General features: G+C 34.9%; 2 protein-coding genes across 7 annotated transcripts; one reads left to right on the top strand and one right to left on the bottom strand.

Moving 5' to 3' along the window:
* The first annotated feature begins 908 nt into the window (after positions 1 to 908).
* LOC131874224 (probable WRKY transcription factor 21) lies at positions 909 to 13711 on the top strand. Its single transcript, XM_059217498.1, has 3 exons — positions 909 to 1702; positions 1926 to 2051; positions 13105 to 13711. The coding sequence occupies exons 1-3, from the start codon at positions 909 to 911 to the stop codon at positions 13109 to 13111; spliced, it is 927 nt and encodes a 308-aa protein (XP_059073481.1). The 3' UTR covers positions 13112 to 13711.
* LOC131046436 (protein EDS1B) lies at positions 1301 to 21354 on the bottom strand. 6 transcript variants are annotated; one of them, XR_009371813.1, is made up of 6 exons: positions 20756 to 21339; positions 20136 to 20460; positions 18279 to 18983; positions 14000 to 14794; positions 7837 to 7930; positions 7554 to 7642 (listed from the first exon to the last, which is right to left on the bottom strand). XR_009371813.1 is itself a non-coding variant. In XM_059217485.1 (5 exons), exons 1-5 carry the CDS (start codon positions 20818 to 20820, stop codon positions 1336 to 1338), a joined length of 1935 nt encoding a protein of 644 aa, XP_059073468.1. In that variant the 5' UTR covers positions 20821 to 21340; the 3' UTR covers positions 1301 to 1335. The 6 variants fall into 6 exon arrangements, 5 of the variants coding, with proteins under 5 accessions (XP_059073468.1, XP_059073466.1, XP_059073462.1 ...); XM_059217485.1 differs by lacking the exons at positions 7554 to 7642; positions 7837 to 7930 and adding an exon at positions 1301 to 1380 and having other exon boundaries at positions 20756 to 21340; XM_059217483.1 differs by lacking the exon at positions 7837 to 7930 and having other exon boundaries at positions 7361 to 7638; positions 14000 to 14782; positions 20756 to 21354.
* Between the last annotated feature and the right edge of the window lie 1192 nt (positions 21355 to 22546).

A 22546-nucleotide genomic window follows, 5' to 3' on the forward strand; every position in this document is an offset into this window, starting at 1 on the left:
TTGTTTTATGCATTTCATTGTGTATGGAATTGTCATTGAGGTTGTCTGGGCGGTGTGATTGGTAGGTCGAATGATGGTTGGTGATTAATGATTGATGATTGATGAGTAATGATTGATGTTTATGACTGATGATTGATCATTACTGAATGGAATGAAATGAAATTTGTCCAAGTACTGTTTGGTTTTTCTTATCACACATCTTCAAATGTAAATCTGTTTTACAATATATGGTTTTTGTTGGATTTGGTTTACACTTTTGGGAGATTTTGTGGCCCTGAGTACAATTTGAATTAGCCTAATGGTGAAGGCCTACATACAGTGAAGTGGAGGTTACTGGTTAGAATCTTGGGGAGGGCTATATATTTCATTTGAACAATTTATAAAGTAATTGGAAAATGATTACCCTGTAGAATGTTTGCATAAGGGGATCTCGTACACCGAATTGGTTTCTTCCTTGGGAGTGACCTAAAATCTAGGTTTATTTTCTACCATAGAAGGGGGGTGAAGTTTTCCACCAGTACATAAGGGGGAAGGCTGATGGTTTGGCCATGTCACCGGAATTGTGAATTTGGCCTTTTGGCCTTAGATATAACTCTCTGTCTGCTACTTTCTATGTAAAGCATAACCCGATACCCTACAAAGAGACGTGACCTATGCACACAGAGAACTAAATAGTCTGTAGGGCACACAAATACGTCAGTACATTGTTTTTGGCTTTCTCTTGTTTTACAAACCCTGTCTAATAATGTTGGCTTGTTACTTTTATGATCAGTGTACATCTCGATAAACCTTATGATAAGTTAAATACAGCCAGAGTCTTCAGAGCTTATAGTATTGTGTTTTGATTTTCTGGTTTTACAAATGTTTTCTAGATGAATCGGCTATATTAGCTTCCTTGTGCATTTTGTATGGCAAGTGGGTTAGATTTGAAAGGCAGGATGACAGACCTGTTAGGCACTTCTCTCTTCCAAAATACAAGTAGGGAGAGGGATCGAGATGTACAAGAAACAACCAGAGCAGGTATAGAGAGTGCTCAGCGAATGTTGAGCATTGTATCACAGCAACATCAGCGGCATCAACAACATCAGGTTGAACAAGAGTTCAGTTTGGCTGCTCAGGAGGCTTTGTTAAACTTCAATAAGGTCATATCAATTTTGAGCAGGACAGGCCATGCTCGAGTCCGAAGGGGTCCTGTTCGATCTCACTCTGTTGCGAGTTTGGGCACTGAAAACATATTTATGGATGGGTCGAATTTCTTGCAGCTGGATTCACCTAGTGCCCATGCATCTGCTTCAATTTACTCCGCTTCTTCATCTGATTTCGCTCTTCCACATGTCAAGCAGTGTCTACCATATCAAAGTTTGTCATCGGCAGTTCTGCCTGCAGACACCAACAGGCATCAGCAAATGCATTATACACCGATGCAGCTCCAACACATAAATCCACAAGCAGAAATCTTTAGGAATGCTTATTTGAAAATGGAAAACTCAATCAGCTGCACACCCACACTTTATTCGACAAAATCATTTATTTCATCATTAAACATGGATGGCAGTGTTGCCAATGACAAACAAATGGTGCAGTATCAGTCAATTCACTCTGCTCAAGAGCGAGTACCCAGTACCTCTTCAAAGAGAAAATGTTCTGGAAATGAAAGTGGTAAATGTGGAAGTACTGGAAGGTGCCACTGCTCAAAACGGAGGTTAGTTCTCTCGTAAAATTTCATTTTCTATAATGAATTGCCAAATTTTAGCCCCAGTTGTGTGAAAATATTTGATAATAAAAGTTAAGTTTACTACATTGTACGATGTACTATGGACCTTATAATTTTTTGAATAAACTAAATGCATGCTGTAGATCTAACTAAGCAGTTTAGCAGATATAACCAATAAAATAGAAATTAATTTGACTAATGATAATTGCAGGAAGCTAAGAGTTAAGCGAACCATCAGAGTCCCTGCTATCAGTAGCAAACTAGCAGACATTCCACCAGATGAATTTTCCTGGAGGAAATATGGTCAGAAACCAATCAAGGGCTCTCCACATCCCAGGTACTTCAGAAAATCTTCAAAGTCCTCTTGTTCCCTAGTATTCCATTTGTTTTTTGTATGTTTCAATAAATCCATCCAAATATACAAAATTAATTGCCTCTTTCATTTTCTACTTCATTGCCCTCCCCCCACCCCCCTCATTTATGATGTCAGCGAGGCAACATCTATTCAAGCTGAAATAATTAGTGTCTTTTCTAAGGTTTCTCTTTCATTTACTCTTTCAGAGTCATTGTAAATCACTATAGAAGCATTTTTTGTGTGTGTTTTCTTAAAGATAATTTCCATGGTTTTTTGAAATGCCAATTTTGTTTACATCTTCAATTTGGCCCAAGTGTTTTTACAAACATGTACTTACGTAGATTGCATTTATATTAATCTAAAAATTATTTCTAATTTGTAGAATTTGTTTTGCAATTCCTTTTTTTTGGTTCTAAATTGAGGATGACTTGTGTTCACAAAGCCAGTAATTTAATGAACTTCTCAGATCAATGGTTGCATTGTCATGCCTGAATCTTCTGAAACAGAGGGAATTTAGAACTACATGATCTTTCTAGATTCCTCTCTGATTCACCAGTATTTCTATTTCTAAGAGTCTAATCAGAGCTAGTCCCCCTACTATGTAATCACTGTCCTTTTGTTATTCACTTGAAGCGAGACATTGTAAACCTTGCCAATGATTATGACCGAGTATGTTGTTTCTTACCTTTTCATTTGAAGATTTGGGTGTACTTGTGTTTTTTAATTTTTTCTCTTACCAAGTCAAATTGGCCTGGTGTTTAACAAGGAATTGGCATACCTACCATTACGCTCGCAAATTTCCTCACAGTACAATATTTCTCAATAACTAATAAACCAGCCACATTATATTTTACAATATTTCTGCTGTTGGTGGATTGGTAGGACTGGGTTTAAAAGAAACCGAGTTATCATAACAAAACCTAAATAGTACAAATCTTTGAACAATATATAAGGTTATTTATTTTTTTCTTTCATAATAAAAAAATTCTATGAAACTGTTTAATACATCAAATTAACCTAAAAAATTAGCTTCAAGTGTATCGTTTATGGAACAATAATGCCTGCAGCATTGAAATTTAACTCCTTTTCCCCATAGACCAGTCCGCATTAATATAGGGACTACTTTAAAGCTGAGGACTCATATATATTAGGGTGCGAAACATGGCTTTTGTTGACCCATCTTACCACTTGGCATTGGACCAGAGCCGGTCATAAATGTGTGCTATGCAATTATATTTCTTTATGTGTCTATGGGTGTCCATCTAGTGAACGAATTATTGAATTGTTTGTCATGCAGAAAGGGCTTGCAACTGTAGCCATCTCATCCAATTCAATTGTTACTCACCCTCAAGTATGATCATATTTCCCAAAGAACTTGAGAAATAGCTAAAGAAGCCTTGCCTGGTACAAAAGCTTACAGAGCATGATTTCCCCTATTTTTTTGCAGGATGGTCCATATTTTATGGCTGAGGAAGCTAAGATTTTTTATTATCCATTTCCATATCTTTATGATGAGGTGAGTAAATCCTGGAAACTAAACCTATTCTTATTTCATAAAGAATCACACAATTCATGCATTTCCTCAGCTTCAATTGTCTACTTCGAAACGAATAAGTGCTTCAAATGTCTACTTCGAAAAGAATACGTATTTATCAAGGTATGATTATTAGAACTGTAGTCATCCGGGTTTTACAATGTATTGTTTCTATAATACTATACTAAATCCCAATAATCGATAATCTTATGAAGTCTTTGGGAAATAATCAGTGAAACCTCTCTTAAAGTAGATCTAAAATTTGAGATCTATCTAGATTAAAAAAAGCAAAAAAAAATATATCATCCAAAAGGGAAAAGTATTTATGCTATAGTTAGCCAATTGTCAATTCAGAAGGTTTAATTCAAGAACAGAGGTAAACTTGTGTAGGAATTTTGCATTCATTATCATCCTCAAGGGAAAGTCATTTATGCTACAGTTAGCCAATTGTCAATTCAGAAGGTTTGATTCAAGAACAGAGCTAAATTCATGTAGCAATTTTGCATTCATTAATCAAATAAAAATTTATGAAGTATATAAGGAGTATTCGAAGTACTGTTCTAGCTAAGGTTGCATGCAAGCTAAGTTGGGGAACCTGGTGAGGGTGAAGGTTTTTCCCTTGGAAATTTAGACCTTGTTGTTCGAAGAGTCGAACAAATGTGTGCAGTCTCACTGGCATTTTGAATATATCTGATAGATAAGCCTTTCGCTTTTTCTCTAATTAACCTCATCGGTTTTGGTTCAAGTGATTGAAAGCAAGTGTGAGTTAAAAGACTGCTGTAAGATCTTTTAGATGGAAGTCTAGAGTAAGATTTAGTCATTATGTTAACAACTACTGCTCCTCCTGCCTCCTTCAGGAATGAAAAAGGAAAATCAGGTGTCAAAATTTTGTAGACTTCAGTTTGCTTATCCTGGCTGAAATCTGATGCAGAGAGTACCTCTCTTGATCAAACGACTCAATAATTCATAGTCACAAAACCAGGAAAAACACTGTTTCCGATAAGGAAAACAGTCAAAAGTGCTTTGCCCATCACAAGTCAATTAAAATCTTAACTAAATGGACTATAACTCAGATTTACAGAATCAGAATATCACATAATTGTAAACAAGAGGATATCAAAAAACTGAGTCATGTTGTTTAACCAAAAAGTACATTGCCATCATTATTCACAAAAAAATCTGACTTCTTATTTTCCAATAATTCTAGAAAAAAAATGAACATTGTGCTGTAGAAAAAGAAAGCAATCAAATAAGCTCCGGATTGAACTTAATATCTCAAGATACAGTGATATAGCGAAGAAATGTATTTTCTTTGAGAGTAGAACAAAGAACAATTCATATGTTGAAGCAGAGATTGGATTGGTAAGGTTTATTTCAGCATTTGCATAATTTTCAGGCAAAGTTGCTCATTCCTTGCCCTTTATATCAAATGAATATGATTGGTCCAGCAATGCCAGAAACTTAAATTAGTTTTATTACAATAAACTTTTCATTGATCCAACAATGCCAGAATCTAAATCAAATCTGGCATTTTGGAGGTTATAGAAACTATATCGGTGGCATCTTTCCACCAAACCTATTAATCTACCACAAAACCAAAACTATTCTTCCAAGCATTGGCAGGAACTACGCTGCTTGCAACCCTTGTTAGAAAGAGCATCCATTGAAGAATTGGCTTCTCTCTAGCAGCGTTGAACCTTATAATACTCAAATTTCTAAAGAAACATTTTAATATGGTTTATTAGGAGGTAGTCTAGTTTCCAGTTGGAAAAGGATAAGCGAGAGAGCATTAATCACTACCACGGAATCTCCTTCAATTTGGAAATGTTTGATATTAGCTTTCATGGCCAAGTTTAAACCCATTTTCTTCCAATTCTTTTCCATCTTCAACTTTCAACTTTTCTTCTAGTTCTTCGTTTTGTATTTCAACTTCTTATAATTCTTTTTCAAGATTATCATTTTTACATATATATTCATTTATCTCCTTTTTTAACTCCTTTATCCTTCCTTTCTATTCTAAATTACATTGTTTCACTATTATTATTTTTCCTCCAAAATATCTTTTTCACATATTAAATTCTCATTTTCCTTCTTTAATCTTTCTTCAATCTTTCCCATTGTAAAAACATAGTTTAGAAAAAAAGTTCTAAATTTTCACTTCTTGAATTTTTAACACTAATTTACTCTTTGCTTAACCGGGCAAGGGCAACCTCCACTTAGAAAATAATGAATCTCCCCTCCCGAATGAAGGGACTGGAGTGACTCAATTGAAAGGAAGTATGCAACAACAACCAAGGTCCTAGCACCAGAACCAATATTGACAGAAAAACCTTAATCAAAGTGTAAGGTTTAATATTCTGTTATATGGTGTGATGCAAAAAAGGGATAACTTAGATATGTAATTAATATAAACCAATTTATAATAAATTGCGTAGTCATATATACACATCCATTACATCATATATTCATATACATTTTTGTCTTACACATGCCTTATAATTCCTTCATCATCCTTCATCCATATATACATTCATACATGGATTCCACACTTCCTTATTCTCTCACATATATTTAGTACATATTGTTACACAGATGTTTCTACACTATTCCACACTCTTATCTCCCAATGTTCCCTTTTTATATGGCTTCTTAATACCTCTCAGTCACATCCTTTCATAATAACTCTTAATCATCTTATCCTCACGAATTTGACATTTTATTCTATATTAGCTTGTTTAGGCATATTAGAAGTGTTTTAGAATTGTTTAGGGGCACATAATGGATATATGGGTCTATAAATGACCCAAATAACATTTGTGGCGTCTCAAAACCCTATAAAGCACAAAAATCTGCCAACATTATTTGTTCCAACTGAAAGGATCTTGTAAGCAACAAAAGTAAAATCACCTTTATGGTTTCTAATGATAGCACTAACTCTAGAGATCCTAGGGTTGCCACGAGCATCACCATTGAAATTTAATTTGGACATGCCATGAGGTGGAGACATACATTTGACTTCATTTCTATTGATTTTACTGAAAAACTGTGAGTAACCCCAGGAGGGAGAAGGCTCGAGTATACTCCAAGACTTCGAAAGCTGACTTACCCAAGAGGAAAAGATTCTACTCTAGCATGGGTTTTTTATTAGGAAGTTCATTGTAACTTCTAAAATGGACCTTTCTATTTTTTTGCAAACTTCTTCCTGAGACGAAAACCATTTCTTGAAAATCCTTTTGTTTCTTTCTAGGCAAGTATTCCAAATTAGAATTGACAAGCTCAAAATCTATATACAAGAAAAAGTTGACGAACCAAAGAGAGAGGACCAGGACTGAAAGTGTTTTAAAGAGAACCATGGAGTGGGCCAACCCAGCCCAACATCGCTGAGCAATTGGGCTATGTAGAAGTAAGTAATATGAGGATTCATATGCTTGGCCACACAAAACAGACGGAAATAGAGTAACGCTTCGTCTATCCAACCTCATACCAGTTTACATTATATCTTGCAGAGCCAACCAAAAAATTCCTGCAATAAATACGAAGAATGCTAACAAAAATTAGATGGTCGTTCTTCAACTGAATTATTAACCATCAGTGAGTTGAAACCTTCCTTGACACTATACTTACTGGAATTGGATTCAGTCTAGATAATCTCATCATCTTTGTCCATTAGAAGAATCAATCTTTTTTTTTTTCAATAAAAGTGGATTATTCCACTAAACTTTTTTATTAATATTTTTTTATTTTTTACACAAGATTCAAAGAGCATACCGGAGGAAAGAATCCTGGGAAGAAAACCTCCAGTCACAGCTCATAAAATAAACCTATAATATCTAACGAATCATTTTATGCACTCCGTCCAAAACCACATACAAAATGCAGTCACAACACATATAATATTAGTTTTGCATAGAGCCCATATGACAATTTGCCAAAAAAACCCATCAGATAATTTTCAACTGTAGACTCCATAGCTGCTATCAATGGAAGAAGACAAAATTTACCAAAGCCTTGTGCCAAATCCCATGAGCCAAAAACCTTCCTGCCAAAAAAGAAAGTATCAAAAAACTTTTGGAAAAACACTATTATATCAAATACCATGAGCTCGAACTCTCCTCCAGACAACGAACATGAATACTTGAAATGAAAGGGGAAAGCGGGAATAATCATCATAAAAAATTTACATCAATATTACTCAAGAAAATCATATAACTATTGCTGCAAACCTTCACATACCCTAGAAGGAATTTCCTCAAAACACACCTCTCGCTGATTAGCATTGCTATCAATGGCTAAATTTGCCAAATAATCCGCAATCTTATTAACTTCTCTGTAACAATGGGATACCAAGAAAGATTCAAACAATTCTATTTTTTGTAAAATGGGATCAAGTATATACTGCAAATTCCAACAATTCGATTTCTTTTTCATAACACATTGAATAATCACCATAGAATCACCTTCAGTTATTAAGTCCTTAATTCCCAAAGAGATTGCCATATCCAATCCAAAAGACAAAGTATGAAATTCCGCATAATTGTTAAATTTAAAACCAATAGCATGACACTTAGCTCGAATAAAATTTGCATTGTGATCATAAATTACCATGTCTACCCCAGCCGGCCCAGGGTTACCATGAGATGCCCCATCAAAATTCAGTTTAAAGTGCCCCTGCGAAGGAGGTTTCCATCTAGCAGAGCATCTCTTACCTATAACATCATTCTTTTTTAAAATTGAACCATGAGAGGGTAAAACTGACAACATCTTCCAAACTCTAGTAACTCTACTATCCCAGTGTGAAAAAGAAGTAAGATTTTCCAAATTCTTATAAATAAACGACAAAGCAATGTCAGAGATTGAAGACTCAAGTTTTAATAGAACCTTAGACACAGGAGACCTTGTTTTTCAAAATATCCTGTTGTTTCTCTCTAGCCAAACATTCCAAATCACAATAGATGGAGATATGATCCAAAGGCATGCATAAAAAGATGAGGCAAACATAAAGGGCCAAGATCTAAAATGGGAAATGAGATCCTTACCAATAACAAAGGATATATTTAACTTCTCAAACAACCACTACCAACATTCATAAGCAAAATCACAATGTAGGAACAAGTGTGAAGAAGATTCCAAATTTTTGTTACAAAGGACACAAGGGAAAACAGCAGTAATACCAAGCCTATCTAGTCTCATACATGTAAGGACTCTGTCCTAAACTACCAACCAAACAAAGGCTCCAGCTTTAGGAAGACAAGCCGAATGCCAAAATAACTTATAAGGCCAAGATGATAAATCTTTAGCAACCATAAGAGAGTTGTAACCATCTTTAACAGTGTACTTACCAGAAATATTATTTGTCCAAATAAGTTCATCCTCAGAATCAAAAAGAAATACAATTCTATCCCCCAAAATCTTCTCAAAATCTAATTTCAAGCTTTGATCAACATCTAAGAAATCAATCGACTTCCATCTAGCTAGCTTAAGGGGTCCACTAGTCACAATTTCAAAATAATCTGTTACAAAAACACCCCAAAGGGAAGAAAGAACGGTGATCAGAGGAGACCAATCCCTAATATTCACCAAAGGTGTGTGTCCATTCCATACTTCATCCCAAAATCCGACCTTTCTACCATTATGAACAATCCATGAGAGATGAGGCAAAATAACTGATCTACATTTACAAAGGAAATTCCAAATAGCAGAACCCGAAGGCAAATTTGAGACTTTAAAAATGTACACTGTCCATTATTTAAATATTTGGCAAACATAATCTGTGCCCATAAGGAGCTAGGCTTGTCATATAATTTCCAAACCAACTTAGCACCTAAGGCTAAATTCTGATTTTCTAGACTCCGAATTCCTGTTCCCCCAAGTTCCTTAGGCAAACATACCTTATCCCATGCAACTAAAGAGAGTTTCTTCTTGCCATCTTTATTATTGTTCCAAAGAAAATCTCTAAGAGTATCTTGTAAACTAACAATAGCTGCTTTTGGAGACTTCAAAATAGACATGAGATATATGGGAACAGCATTCAAAACAGACTTGATAAGAACAATTTTACCCACCAAAGTTAACCATCTATGATTCCATGAGAGAATTATTTTAGAAATGACCGAAATAATCTTATCCCAAAAACCAATCTTATTCTGTTTAACAAAGAAAGGAATCCCAAGGTAAGTACATGGAAGATTTCGAGTCTCAAATCCCCAAAAGGATTGCAACCTATGCTGAACCAGTTGTGATGTATTAAGAAAGAAAATCTTTGATTTATCACCACTCACTTTCTGACCAGAAAACGATGCATAATTTTGTATTATTCCTTTAATCACTTTTGCCTCTACTAACGAAGCATGTCCAAATAACAGAGTATCATCTGCAAAGAGACAATAAGAAATACTTTGGAGAATATTCTGAATCCTTATACCTTTCCAAAGCCCCCCCACTTTAGCAGCCCTAATAGCCCAACTAAAGGTTTCAGCTAGGAGAATAAACAAAAAGGGAGAAAGGGGATCTCCCTGTCTCAAACCCCTAGAGAAAGTGAAAAAACCACAAGGAGAACCATTTATTAAAATTGAGAATCTTGCAGAAGAAATACATGCACGAATCCATTTGACCCAAGCCTTGGAAAAACCTAACTTCTCAAGAACAACACATAAAGCCCCCCACTCTACTCTATCATAAGCCTTCATCATGTTTAGTTTAAGTATCATGGCCGGGGTTCTTTGGGTGGAAATAGAATGCAACACCTCATGTGCTACAATTGCACCCTCTGTCGTCTCCCTTCCGGGAACAAAACCACCTTGCTCCAATGAAATGATCCTAGGTAGAATTTTTGCTAACCTAAGGGAAATTGCCTTCGTAAATATCTTATACAAAGTGTTACATAAAGCAATGGGGTGGAAGTCAGCAAAAGTCTTAGTATCCTCTTTTTTAGGAATAATTGCAATCATTGTAGTATTAAATTCTTTTAAAATAGACCTATTTCTCCTAGCTTCCTCGAGAGCCAATAAAACATCATTTCCCACAAAATCCCAACATTTCTGAAAAAATAAAGGAGTAAAACCATCTGGTCCCGGAGCTTTATCTGGATTCATGGCAAAGACAGCACTCTTAACTTCTTCTAAAGGAAAGGGAGACATCAACATCTTATTGTCTTCCAAAGATACTAAAGGAGGAATATTAGATATAATATCATTGCTGAGATTTCCATTTTTTGAAGATAATAATGACTTAAAAAACCTAACTGCCTCTGAAGCAATGTCCTCTGGCTCTGTCAATAAATTTCCATTCTGACACTGAATACAAGATATTCTATTCTTACATCTTTTAATCTTAGTTGAATAATGAAAAAATTTTGTGTTCCTGTCACCATCTAAAAGCCATAACTCTCTAGATTTCTGTCTCCAATAGATTTCCTCTCTAGCTAACACCTCCTCAAGCTGTAATTTTAGTGACTTCAATTCATCAAAAACTTGTGGCACCATACCATGTTGAAGCACATGAGTATTAAGACACTCAATCATATCTTGAATCCTTTGTTTCTCCAGAAAAATGTTCTTAAAATGCAAGATATTCCATTCCCTGATATTCAATTTCAAATAACTTAACTTCTTAGCAATCTGAAACATATGGGACCCAAAACAAAAAGGAGCAGAATTCCACCATTTCATAAGCAGAGGCAAAAAGAAAGAATCCCTAAACCACATGGGCTCAAATTTAAATGGAGACTTAAAAGAAGTCCTATCCTCAATAACTGAAAGGGAAATTGGAAAATGATAAGAACCCGAGACTAGTAGAATAGAGGAAAAGAATTCAAAATCTAAATCAATCCAATTCTCAGATCACAAAAACTGATCTAATCTCTCAGCAATCTGAGAAAAATCCCTTCTCATGTTTGTCCATGTGAAAACCCCATTCTGAGACTTGCAATAAAAAAGGCTCATATCATAAATGAAATCCCCAAAGTCATCCATAATCCTTTTATTAGGGAAAACACCTCTTTTCTCATCTAAATCAGTGATAGCATTAAAATCACCCCCGAAGATGATAAAAATTCTCATCTAAATCAGTGATAGCATTAAAATCACCCCCGAAGATGATAAATGAACCATGTTTTTAGGGAGAAGAAATCCTCTTTAATTCACCCCATAACTTACTCTTCCCTTGAATTCTTGATGGAGCATAAATGTTAAAAAGCCAGAATTTAACCTTCGAAATTTTGCTTATAACTAAAGTCAACATCCAATTTGTAATAGATGCCACTAACTGTACCTCAATATTATAATTATTCCAAAGCAGTGCCAAACCTCCTAAAGCACCACAAGCCGAAGAAGAAAGAAAATTCCACCTTCTCCAAGATGAAAAAACCAACTCCGCAGACTCCTTTGACAACTTTGTTTCTTGCAACATAAAAATATCACACTTAATTAAGTCCATCTGGGACTTAATTAAGCGTCTCTTGTTAAGGGCATTTAAGCCCCTAACATTCCAAGAAATAATTCTCATTGTCCTCGAGGGGAAGCCGCAGCTCCCCTCTTCCCATTAATTGAAGAATTTTTGCTTTCCCCAAAGCAACCTTGTAAATTACGTTTCACAGCCCCTGATCTTGTCACAGGAGGACTAGTCACAACAACCTTGCATTCCGTGGCCATTTCAAATTTGAAGATAATAACAACGCAGTCGCTGATCTACAGATGTGCTTGGAGGCACTCCATGAATACATGTCCTGAAGAATCAATCTTTTTACTTACTACAGTTGTAAGGCATTAATCAATCCTTGGACTTCAGTAGAATTCATTGATTTTCAGTTTGTTGTATAAGGTATAGTAGTTTTATCACTGATGAGATAATCCTCAACTTTAGTACCCACACAACTATTTTAAAGGTGTCTCTATTGGGCCCCAGTCCCCATGAGATGGAAAGGTTTATGCTGACTCCAAGCATCATCCCAAAGCTTTTCTTTTTCTCCATTATTGATGACCCAAGAGACGTGTGGGAAAATAGCACTTCCACAATATGAAATGAAATTCCAAGTTTTCGAACCTTGGGGTAAGGTTCTCAAGGTAAAGATCCTTTCATTTTCTGATGAATCCAAATGCTCACAGTCCATGATTTTTGATACAGGTGCATTATTAGTATGAATTAACTATACATATTTCTAAACTATTATGTGTATCGAGGAATTGTTATTTGATAACCTCCAAATAGTTGTAAGAAGCCAATTAATAAAACTAAATCTATTTATTTTAGCATGTAACTAGATGGTTAGAGTAAGTTTAGAAGTGGTTTGGATTTTTCTAAATAAAAGAAGATTTAGATGAGCTCATCTTGGCTAAAGTTATCTTCCTTCTGTATGTAAAAGTCAAGTGTAAGCTGTATAAAAAAAATAAGAATGAGAGTTGCTAGTGTTAATAAAATATAAGTTATAAAACTCTCATTTTATTTTGCCGATATATGTGCCATATTGTTAAGTGATTCTAATTTGGTCAAATATTGATGCACCAGTTTTTAAGAGTTATGTCCTATTCATTCATTATGAAGATATACACCGTTATAGCCCAGAAGATTGTGGGCATCAAAGGAAGATCAAGTCATGAGTCTGTAGAAGCTGTGCAGCCAGCTGGTATCAAGTCTGTATTTTAGAAGATCAAGCTCTTGCTGGTCAAAGACAAAGGGAGACTGTGGAAATCAATTTAGGAGATACAAATCGTAGTTTTTTGTTAAGTCAAAGGAGATTGCTGCTTAAATTGTTTATTTGCAGGTTATATTTATAGAAAGTCTAGCCACCTATGGAAGGTATAGATTGCAGAATTTGTAGAGGAGTTCATACCATGAAAAGAGATTGATTGAGGGAAAGATTACTTATTTTTCCAAGACATAGTTGAAGCGAACTGTATGGAAAAATCACACATTTTTCCAAAATTTGCCAAGGAGTTCATAGCATGGAAGGAACTACCAATTTGGTATTATTGAAGCCTACCTAGTCACTACGGCAATCATTTACACGATCATTTGTAATTTGTCTCTGTTATTTTTTAAGTCAATGCATGCCCCTAACAAAGATACGCAATAATGCATTCAGGCAAGATTACATCTTCCCGGAAACAAGCCTCCACTGTGCACCACCCTTAATGAAACTCCTTTGAACTACAGAAGAGTGAACTTGAAATGAAGAACAGTTCCATTAATACATAACTACATATCAAGAACTCAACATATGTGATGGAGACCATCATCCATTCATTATTCTAAATGTAACATACACTCATCCAATTCAAAGAAAGTTATAGCAAAAGGAAGAACAACAAAAATTAACAACTTCCAGCAGAATCTTATTTTGAAAGATCTTTCCCAATGTAGAAATAAGTCTGTTCTTCTGAATTTTCTACTTTGAACTCACACTTTTCATGAAGTTGCAGATAGGTTCTGTAGGAAAGCCTGACATCCATTGTGGGAAATAATCTTGCAGATAGCTAATGTATTGTTCCCACCAAATCATCAAGCTACTCTCCTTTAAGAAAACTTCTTCAGAAATGCTTTTGTCTCTGATCATATTGCATATATGTTTTTCAAACTCTCGGCTTTCTCGCAGTGAGTCATTCATGACTTGATGTTGTTCTTGCTCTTGCGGGAGACTTGTCAAAGCTCGATTAGCTTCCTCTAAACGAGCCCAAAAACAGGAGTCCAGAGTTAAGGATGCAAAGTTTATGCGATTCTTCTTAGGTCTACCAGTGCGAGTTTGTTCTTTTTCATCCATCCATTTCTCCAAAACTCTGTGATGGTAGGGTCTCACCTCATTTGAAAGATATTTTTTGGAATCCTTCCGCATATGATAGTAGTGTGCAATGTCAAGAGGCTCTACAAGTCTTCTATATGCGGTGCCAGCATTGATCCATTTATTTTGGCATCTGAAGTCACTGGGTAATACATGCTTCTCCTCCTTTTCAACAATATCCTGCCAGAATGTTGTCAACTTCTCTCGAAGCAGATTTACACGAATATCTCGCTTTTCTGAAACATTTTTGAAAGAATCATAGTAGCCAGAGCCCTTCTTACAAAGTGCTTTGTACCATTCCACCTCTGCCATGTAACTTTGCATTTCACTCAACTCGTTATTTAGTTTCTCAATGTTCATATCTTGCTTATTTTTCTTCTCTCCAGCTTCTCTGAGTGCACTGGATGCCTGAGGGTTCTCCTTAAAAACAAAAATTAATCAATCCCTTTGTCTGAAGAGAGGAAACAACATTAACAGGAAAAAATGCAGAGAATTAAGAAGCAACTACAGCCATTGAAATAAATGCTTCACAGGAATGAAGTAATAAATATGATTTAACATCCTCGAATACTAAATTGTTGATCTACGTGTGGCATATACACATCACTTTTGTTGAAAAATAAGCCTAATAATTTGTATAGTTGAAGTAGCATACATAAAATTTGAAACAACAGCCAAATAAACAGAAAGCAAAGATATCAGGCAGTGTTTCCAAAATCCGGCATAGTAAATAAATGCATTATTGCAAAACTCAATTATTCTCCAGTATAAATAGGCATGTCAAAATAATTCTATATTTTGTATGAATCATTAAAAAACTAAACATTAATAACATTTTAAAAAAGGTTTTCAGTAAAACATAGAAAGTATGTAACACTCCTTCAACCATTTTCAGTTTAAGTTAGCAAAAATATAGATTAAATATCATCCAAACATATTCAGTGTCAAGATTCAAAATATGGTATGGAGATAATTGTGTCAAGATTCAAAACATGGTATGGAGATAATCAAGTGTCAAGATTCAAAATACGGTATGGAGGTAAGGCTATAACAATGTTCAACAAAGATGGATGCCCCCTAAAAAGCCAAACATTTTTTAGGTGAGTGCATCCCTAGGACACAAGGATTCCAAGGTAATTTCCCCATTGTTTCACCACCACCATCACCTAGTAGAGATCAGAAGGATTTCGCCTTCAAATAGGAGACATTTTCAAGATGACCCTTTCTTTAGGGACTCGACAAAGATGTCAAGACCTCCTTGGGACCTTCAAGAGACTCAGTTGTGTCTGTTGCTCAGGTTTCCCGCACATCAATTTATGCAAAAAACTGCATTTTTTAAAAATATGCTTTTCAATGCTGTGACAATAATCCAAATGTTTGGGCTCCAACTTATTGCTTAAGTTCTCAAAAAAAATTATAAATAAACATCTAAACCTAATTTTAAACAATCATATTTCAAAACCATGGTTGGAAATTTGAGAGTGTTATCGAATTATATTTTTTCTTACAAACTTGAGATGGCATGTTAAATCTATCTATGATCATGGTATGATGCAGAGTGTCCACATGACATGCTAATGTCTAGTAAATTTCCAAAAATTTAAAAGTTGCTTCTTGCTTAGCTACCTCTAACCGCTTGTAATGCTTATCCCAAAAAAGAAGTTAGGAAAGTAGTTCTATTGGTAGTGCTACTCATAAATGCCCTCCCAAGTTACTTGAAGATTTTGCCAAGGATCCCTTCAATAAGAAGTCTCCTTAAAAATAATTTGCAACTAAAAACAAGTAAATCCTAGGTCAATAGAGGGCAAGAGCTGAAAAGATATCATTTCTATCAACTTGAATAAATCAAAATAGTATTATAAGTGCTAATATGCACCTTCATCATGTCCCAAGAAAGGTGGAGTATCAAAGTTTTTGTTATAAATAAGAAAAAAGTTGAAATAATTAGATTATGGTGTTGAGATGATGACCAAACACTTAAATCTGCCACTATACCATCAAGGGGTCCTACTCCTAGGGCTAGAACTACGCAAAATCCACAAGTTTCAATTTGTTCTACTTCTACTTTTCCATCTAATGGAAGTATAGTAAAACCTACAAAAATATGTAAAATGACTAGTAGTGATGCTCCAAAAATTGCAATAGAATTATTAATTGTGCAAAATAGGGATGAGTTAGATGATGCCAATAGAAAAAAAAATTTGGTTAAAAACATTCAATTCCATGTTGCTTATTCTCCTTATTACAAGGAGGTTGTGACAAAAATAATAAGAGCAAGACCATCATATGTGCTAACAAGGGAGAAAATTTGATGACAAAATCTTGCTAAAAACTATTCCAATTTTAATATTCTTGTGAATAAAATGAGTCACTGGTAGATGTAACACGATCATGGATAGGTGGATAGGCATCAACATTTGTCCATTCTTCAACATCATGATCACGTGTATTGATTATGCAAGGTATTGTAAGGATGCCAATTTTTAGTTCCAAATTACTAGAGATGTTATTAAGGAGGTTGGACCAAAGAATAGGGTGCAAGTTGTGACAAATGTGCCATATTGTGTAAAATTTTATATAAATTGATTAAGACTATCTACAAGCATATATGATGGACTCTTTATTATGTGTGCCATGACTAATGCACTTAAAAGACATGGACAAAATTAGTTAAATCAAAAAGAAAGTTAATGATATTTGAGATATATAGATGTTTATCTGTTAGTGATGTTAGAGATATATTGATGTTTATCCACAACTGCCACACTTCACATTCACTCTTTAAGGCCTTCTCAAAGAATGAGAGTTTGAAACTTATAATGATTAGCTATCCACTACAATACTTTATTCTCTAAAAGAGTATGCTTGGGTTGCAAGAAACATTGCAACTAATAGTCATGACTGCAGAATGGAATCAATGGACCAATTCTAAGTCAAAGAAGGGTAGGAAGATGAAGAAGGTAGTGAAGAGAGACACTTTTTGGGTTGATGTGAGATACATGGTTGTCATCATTGCTTCATTCTTCAAAGAAATTAGATATAAGGGCACTAATGCACCTAGCCTTAGAGAAATGTGAGTAATTTGATAGTATGCTTGGAAAAATGAATGCCATTTTACAAGAGAAATACCCTCACATCATTGTTTTAAAATGAACATATCAAGTCAATTATTATTGTTGATTGGAGAAACTTAGCACTCCTTTGCACATGTTTGCTTATACATTGAATCCAAAGAGGTATGTGCACAGGCCTAACAAGGTTACCTCTATATAAGATGCTGACGTGATGGTGGGGTGCATAGAGGCTATTGAAAAAAATGTATGATTCTCTATAGGTTACTACTGTTCATGCTAAGCGAGCAAAATTAGCCACTCTTAAGAAATATCTAGAAGAAGAGAAATATCTAGAAGAAGTCATGATGGAGAGGAAGATTATGGTACATGAGAATCCAATTCTATGCTGGATTATGCATGGGCCTGATTCTTATACAACTAAACTAGTTGTTTGTCTACTATCCTAGGTTTATAGCTTTTTTTACCACTGAGAGAAATTGGTCTGCTTAAAGTGTCCCATCCACTCTGCTAAAACGAATAGAATTACCTCTAAAAAGATGGAGAAGCTCATAGTTGTACATAGCATCTTGCATCTCTTTTACCACAACACACTTACGTATAAGAAAAATCTAACCCCCAAAAGAATGCAGAGCTAAGGAAGATTATGATATAGCTTCTGAATATCGTCCCAATTACAAATTTGAATCTCATGTGTTCAACATACAGAAAATCTACCAATAATGAAACCTATGAAAAATTCAATTTCTTAATATGGTATCTATGTTTTACACCTGCAGAGCATGAAATATGCAGCTACTACATAAAACAGAAAGAAGAAATTAGGAGATTACCTGGGGTCCAATAGCCATTGCTTCCGATTCCAGTACTATTCCCATCTCGAAAGAGTCTCTGTCAATATCTGTAATTGGCCTCACGTTTAGCAAGTCTTTGGTAATAGCTTCCAAAATTTGGCGATAACCTGTGTGATATAAAGCACAGGTTCCTGCAAGCTGACAAGAATGCATTCCTTGCATGGTAAAATACAGCATCTTCAGGGCAGCTTCAGAGTCTTCAACACTAACCGCACCTTGGGTTGAACAAAGCATATAAGTACCAAAGGGTCTATACGGGCTTGTAACACCAGACTCTCCTGGATAATTATTTGCTATAGTAGATGTGCAATTTAGGACTACTTCAAGAAGACTGAGTGGTATACAAGGAAGTGTCACAGCATCAGAGTCACTGGCCATTATTCTCCTCCAATGATGCACAAGTGCGCTTAAAGGCTCGGCGATTGATTCAAATGGTGCAAGGAGCATCCTAGGAACAATATCATACTTGGAGACAACATGACAAAATTTTCCCGTCCAACCTTCACGCCCAGTTGCCTCCCCAAGTATAGCATTTCCGACCAAAGGAGAACCAAATGTGATGCAGAAACAAGAAGACTTGTGCCTCGCCTTATTTTGTAGATACCAGAGAGTGACCAGGGTTGCAACTGCACCTCCCATGGAATGGCCCACAAATATAATGGCTTGTGACTTTAAACCTTCTATCTGAGGTAACAAACAATTAAACGGCATTACTTATATTTAAAGACCTAGATATCTACCAAATGGTGCAAGACGGGTGCTTTCCAAGATGACACTAAACAATTAAGGAATATCTGTTTGTCATCAATGACATATAGAACTGACATTTGTTCAATGCGTGTGATCATGTGGTCAAGCTGGAGCATAACCATGATGAAGATCCATTTCATATCTCTCCATCACCAGCAGAAATCAAGCCCGCATAAATGGTGACAATCAAACAGAAAAAAGATTTGAGGGATCTACTATAATCCCTCGTTGACCAAACCAAAACAAAATATTGCTTAATATTACCTAAAATATAAGAACATGGAACTCGAAATTTGCAGATATTGGAGACCCAACAACATGCTAGTGAAATGCAAGCCTTAGAACACAAGAATATGGAGCATTAAAAAATTGTGGGTTTTCTCACCAGGGTTTAACCTGGATATTGTGCATCATGAGGCATGTCTCAACAGCCCAGTCATGGTAACATTTGACTCAATTCGCTTGCAATTGGTTTTAAAAAGGATAATTATTTTTCTTCACCGACAAATGCTTCTTGGTTAGGTAAAAGAAATCTCACACTAATACATGTGCTAAATGCCCATCTAACAAATTACAAACCTTGTGATTGCATTGACTTTATAGATAGAAAGATCATAGATGGTGGTTGTAGGAGAAGCAAATTTGAGGAATGCAATGACAGGGATCCCACATCACAGAGCAATACTTTATTGAATAACTGAGGGCCTATTTACCTTGTCTCTGAAATATGAACTTCCCAGAAATTTGCAAGTATTGGAGAAACATGCTATTGAAATGCAAGCACTGGTACATAACAATATGGAACAAAAAAATATTTGTGGGCTTTCCTCACCAGGGCTTAAACCTGGATATTGTGCATCATGATACATGTCTCAACTGCCCAGCAATGATACCATTTGACTCACTTCACTTGCGATTGAATTTTAAAAGGAGAATTATTTTTCTTTCTTTACCAACAAATGCTTCTTGGTTAGGTAGAAGATATCTTACGCTAACATATGTGCTCAATACCCATCTAAACAATTATGAAACTTGTAATTGCAATGACAGAGCAATTTTTAATGAAGAACAAAGGGCCCTATTTACCTTGTCTTTGAAATCTGAACTTTCCAGAATACGCTGGAATCGGTCGAAAGCCCCCTTGTGAACAAAGGCCGGCTTATCAGCATCACCCCTGAGGCAGGGAGAGAAGATTTCCTCTTTCTGGATATTGTATTCTCCATATCTACTATCTGTGGCAATGAAATCTTTTGTAGAAAATGAAGGGAAGGTCACATATGCTACACCTTCAATTTCAGTCTGAGAAAAAAAGTCTACATTATTTTTGGAAACATTATATATCCCTTGCCAAGCCCTGTCAAGGATCCCGCAGGAAGTAATCAAAGTTGCTAGTTCCAGACCAACACTGAACCTGTAACAATAATTCTTCATATTAGCAACACCTGGGCATTAAAACCATCAATTCTTATCTCTTTAAAACCCCTTAAATTACAGAAAGAAAGTTCAAAAGCAATTAAAAATAGACCTTTTTCTGGTTAAACCCACTTAAATTTTCAAAAAAAAGGTTCAGAATTCTACTGTCTTTCGAGAACCCAATAACATTCCGAGTCGTTTTTATACAAAGTTCGTCTCTAACTTCCACTGCATACATGAGGCCTACTAAAGCCTTAACATTTCAATTAACAAGAGAAGAACATCATACTTACCGTGGCTTGGTATGAGAATCTAAATATTCAGTTTGCTCTGGCTTGTTCTGCAAATCTATAGCCATAGTTTGAAAACCCTTGCTTGCTTGCTTTATGAGCTCTAACAGAAGTGATATTTACAAAGAAAAGGTTTTTGTTTCTTAAATAGCAATAATGGATGATATCCTGGAAGAATGTGAAACGCGCCTAAGTAAGAATAAAGGATGTCGAAGAAAAGTCGCCAAGACAAGGGAGGGGGAAAGAACCAGGAAATGAGCAAAATCGAAACTAGAGATTCCATTCTCACGTCAGTCAATAGTTCAATGACAGATGACAAAAAAACAAAAGTACCTAGGTAGTGGAAGAAAAGTCACCAAGACATAGCAATAATGGATGATATCCTGGAAGAATGTGAAACGCGCCTAAGAAAGAATAAAGGGTGTCGAAGAAAAGTCGCCAAGACAAGGGAGGGGGAAAGAAACAGGAAATGAGCAAAATCGAAACTAGAGATTCCATTCTCACGTCAGTCAATAGTTCAATGACTGAGATGACAAAAAAACAAAAGTACCTAGGTAGTGGAAGAAAAGTCACCAAGACAAGGGAGGAAAATGAGCAAAATTGAAGCATCGGGTACTAAGCAGGGAAGGAGGAAAGATGTCCTTGCCATGTCCAACCCACATGACAATGGAAGGAGGAAAAATTTGTACATGTAAAGACAATTAAACCACTGTCCTTTTCACTAAATATCTTCTACTATAAGAATAAGTCAATTAAGCTGATTAAATTTATATCTGCTGTTCAAACAGTGGTAATCTAATCACAACTGGAACCGAATGGTTTGATGGACGGACGTCAATGGCTGAAATGTGAATGCGTCGTCTATGATAGTCAAGAGTTGTGTGGAATTGGTCTAGATTTTTAGTACTTGTGGTAGGTAACATCATGATTTTTTTTACAAATATATATAAATTCTAATATTTTGATGATTTTTCTTACAAATATATATAAATTCTAATATTTTTTATTATTGAAAATATAGATAATAAAATTGATTAATATTATTTAAATTAAATAAAATAAAAAGTTAAATTAATAATTAAATTATTTCATAACAATTTTTACATATCAAATATTTTTTAAAAATTAATTCAATTATTTATCTTTTATAAATGTAATTTATATAATTTTTTTAAGTCATTTTATTTTTTATTAATATTTTAAAAAATCGTAATTTTCTTTTTAGTTATTTTAATATATACAATATAATTTTATAGCATTTAATCTTAAATTTTAATATTTTTCATTTTTTATTTAAAAAAAATTATTTTCAGTTTATTATTTATATATATAATTTTATAATTATTTTATTAAAATCAAGTATAATTAATATTACATACGTATCTTAAATTAATAATTATGTTTAAGATTAATTTTATAATTACAATTATAATTATATAAATTTTATAATTAAATTAAGATTATATTCTTAAAGAAAATATATATGTTTACTATAATATTTATAATATAATATAATTATTAATTATTAATTAGCTCATAGACTTCTTAAGGTGGGCTTTGTTCACCGGATTTAAGTTCCTCACGTTTGGATTTTTCCTCCTCTATATGAAAACTTTGAATTTAATTTTTACCACTTGACAACTAAGAAAATGTAGATGACTGACCCGATCCATGAGCGCACCTCACACCCCCATAAGCAGGACATGCTTGGTAGAGTGGAAGTATGGCAAGATGGAAACCTGGGATGAGTAGCTTGGATCCCTCCATTGGGAGCCAACTCTGCACCAGCAGCTG

The sequence above is a fragment of the Cryptomeria japonica genome, chromosome 1 (assembly GCF_030272615.1).
Source record: "Cryptomeria japonica chromosome 1, Sugi_1.0, whole genome shotgun sequence".
In the NCBI taxonomy this organism is placed as follows: domain Eukaryota; kingdom Viridiplantae; phylum Streptophyta; class Pinopsida; order Cupressales; family Cupressaceae; genus Cryptomeria; species Cryptomeria japonica.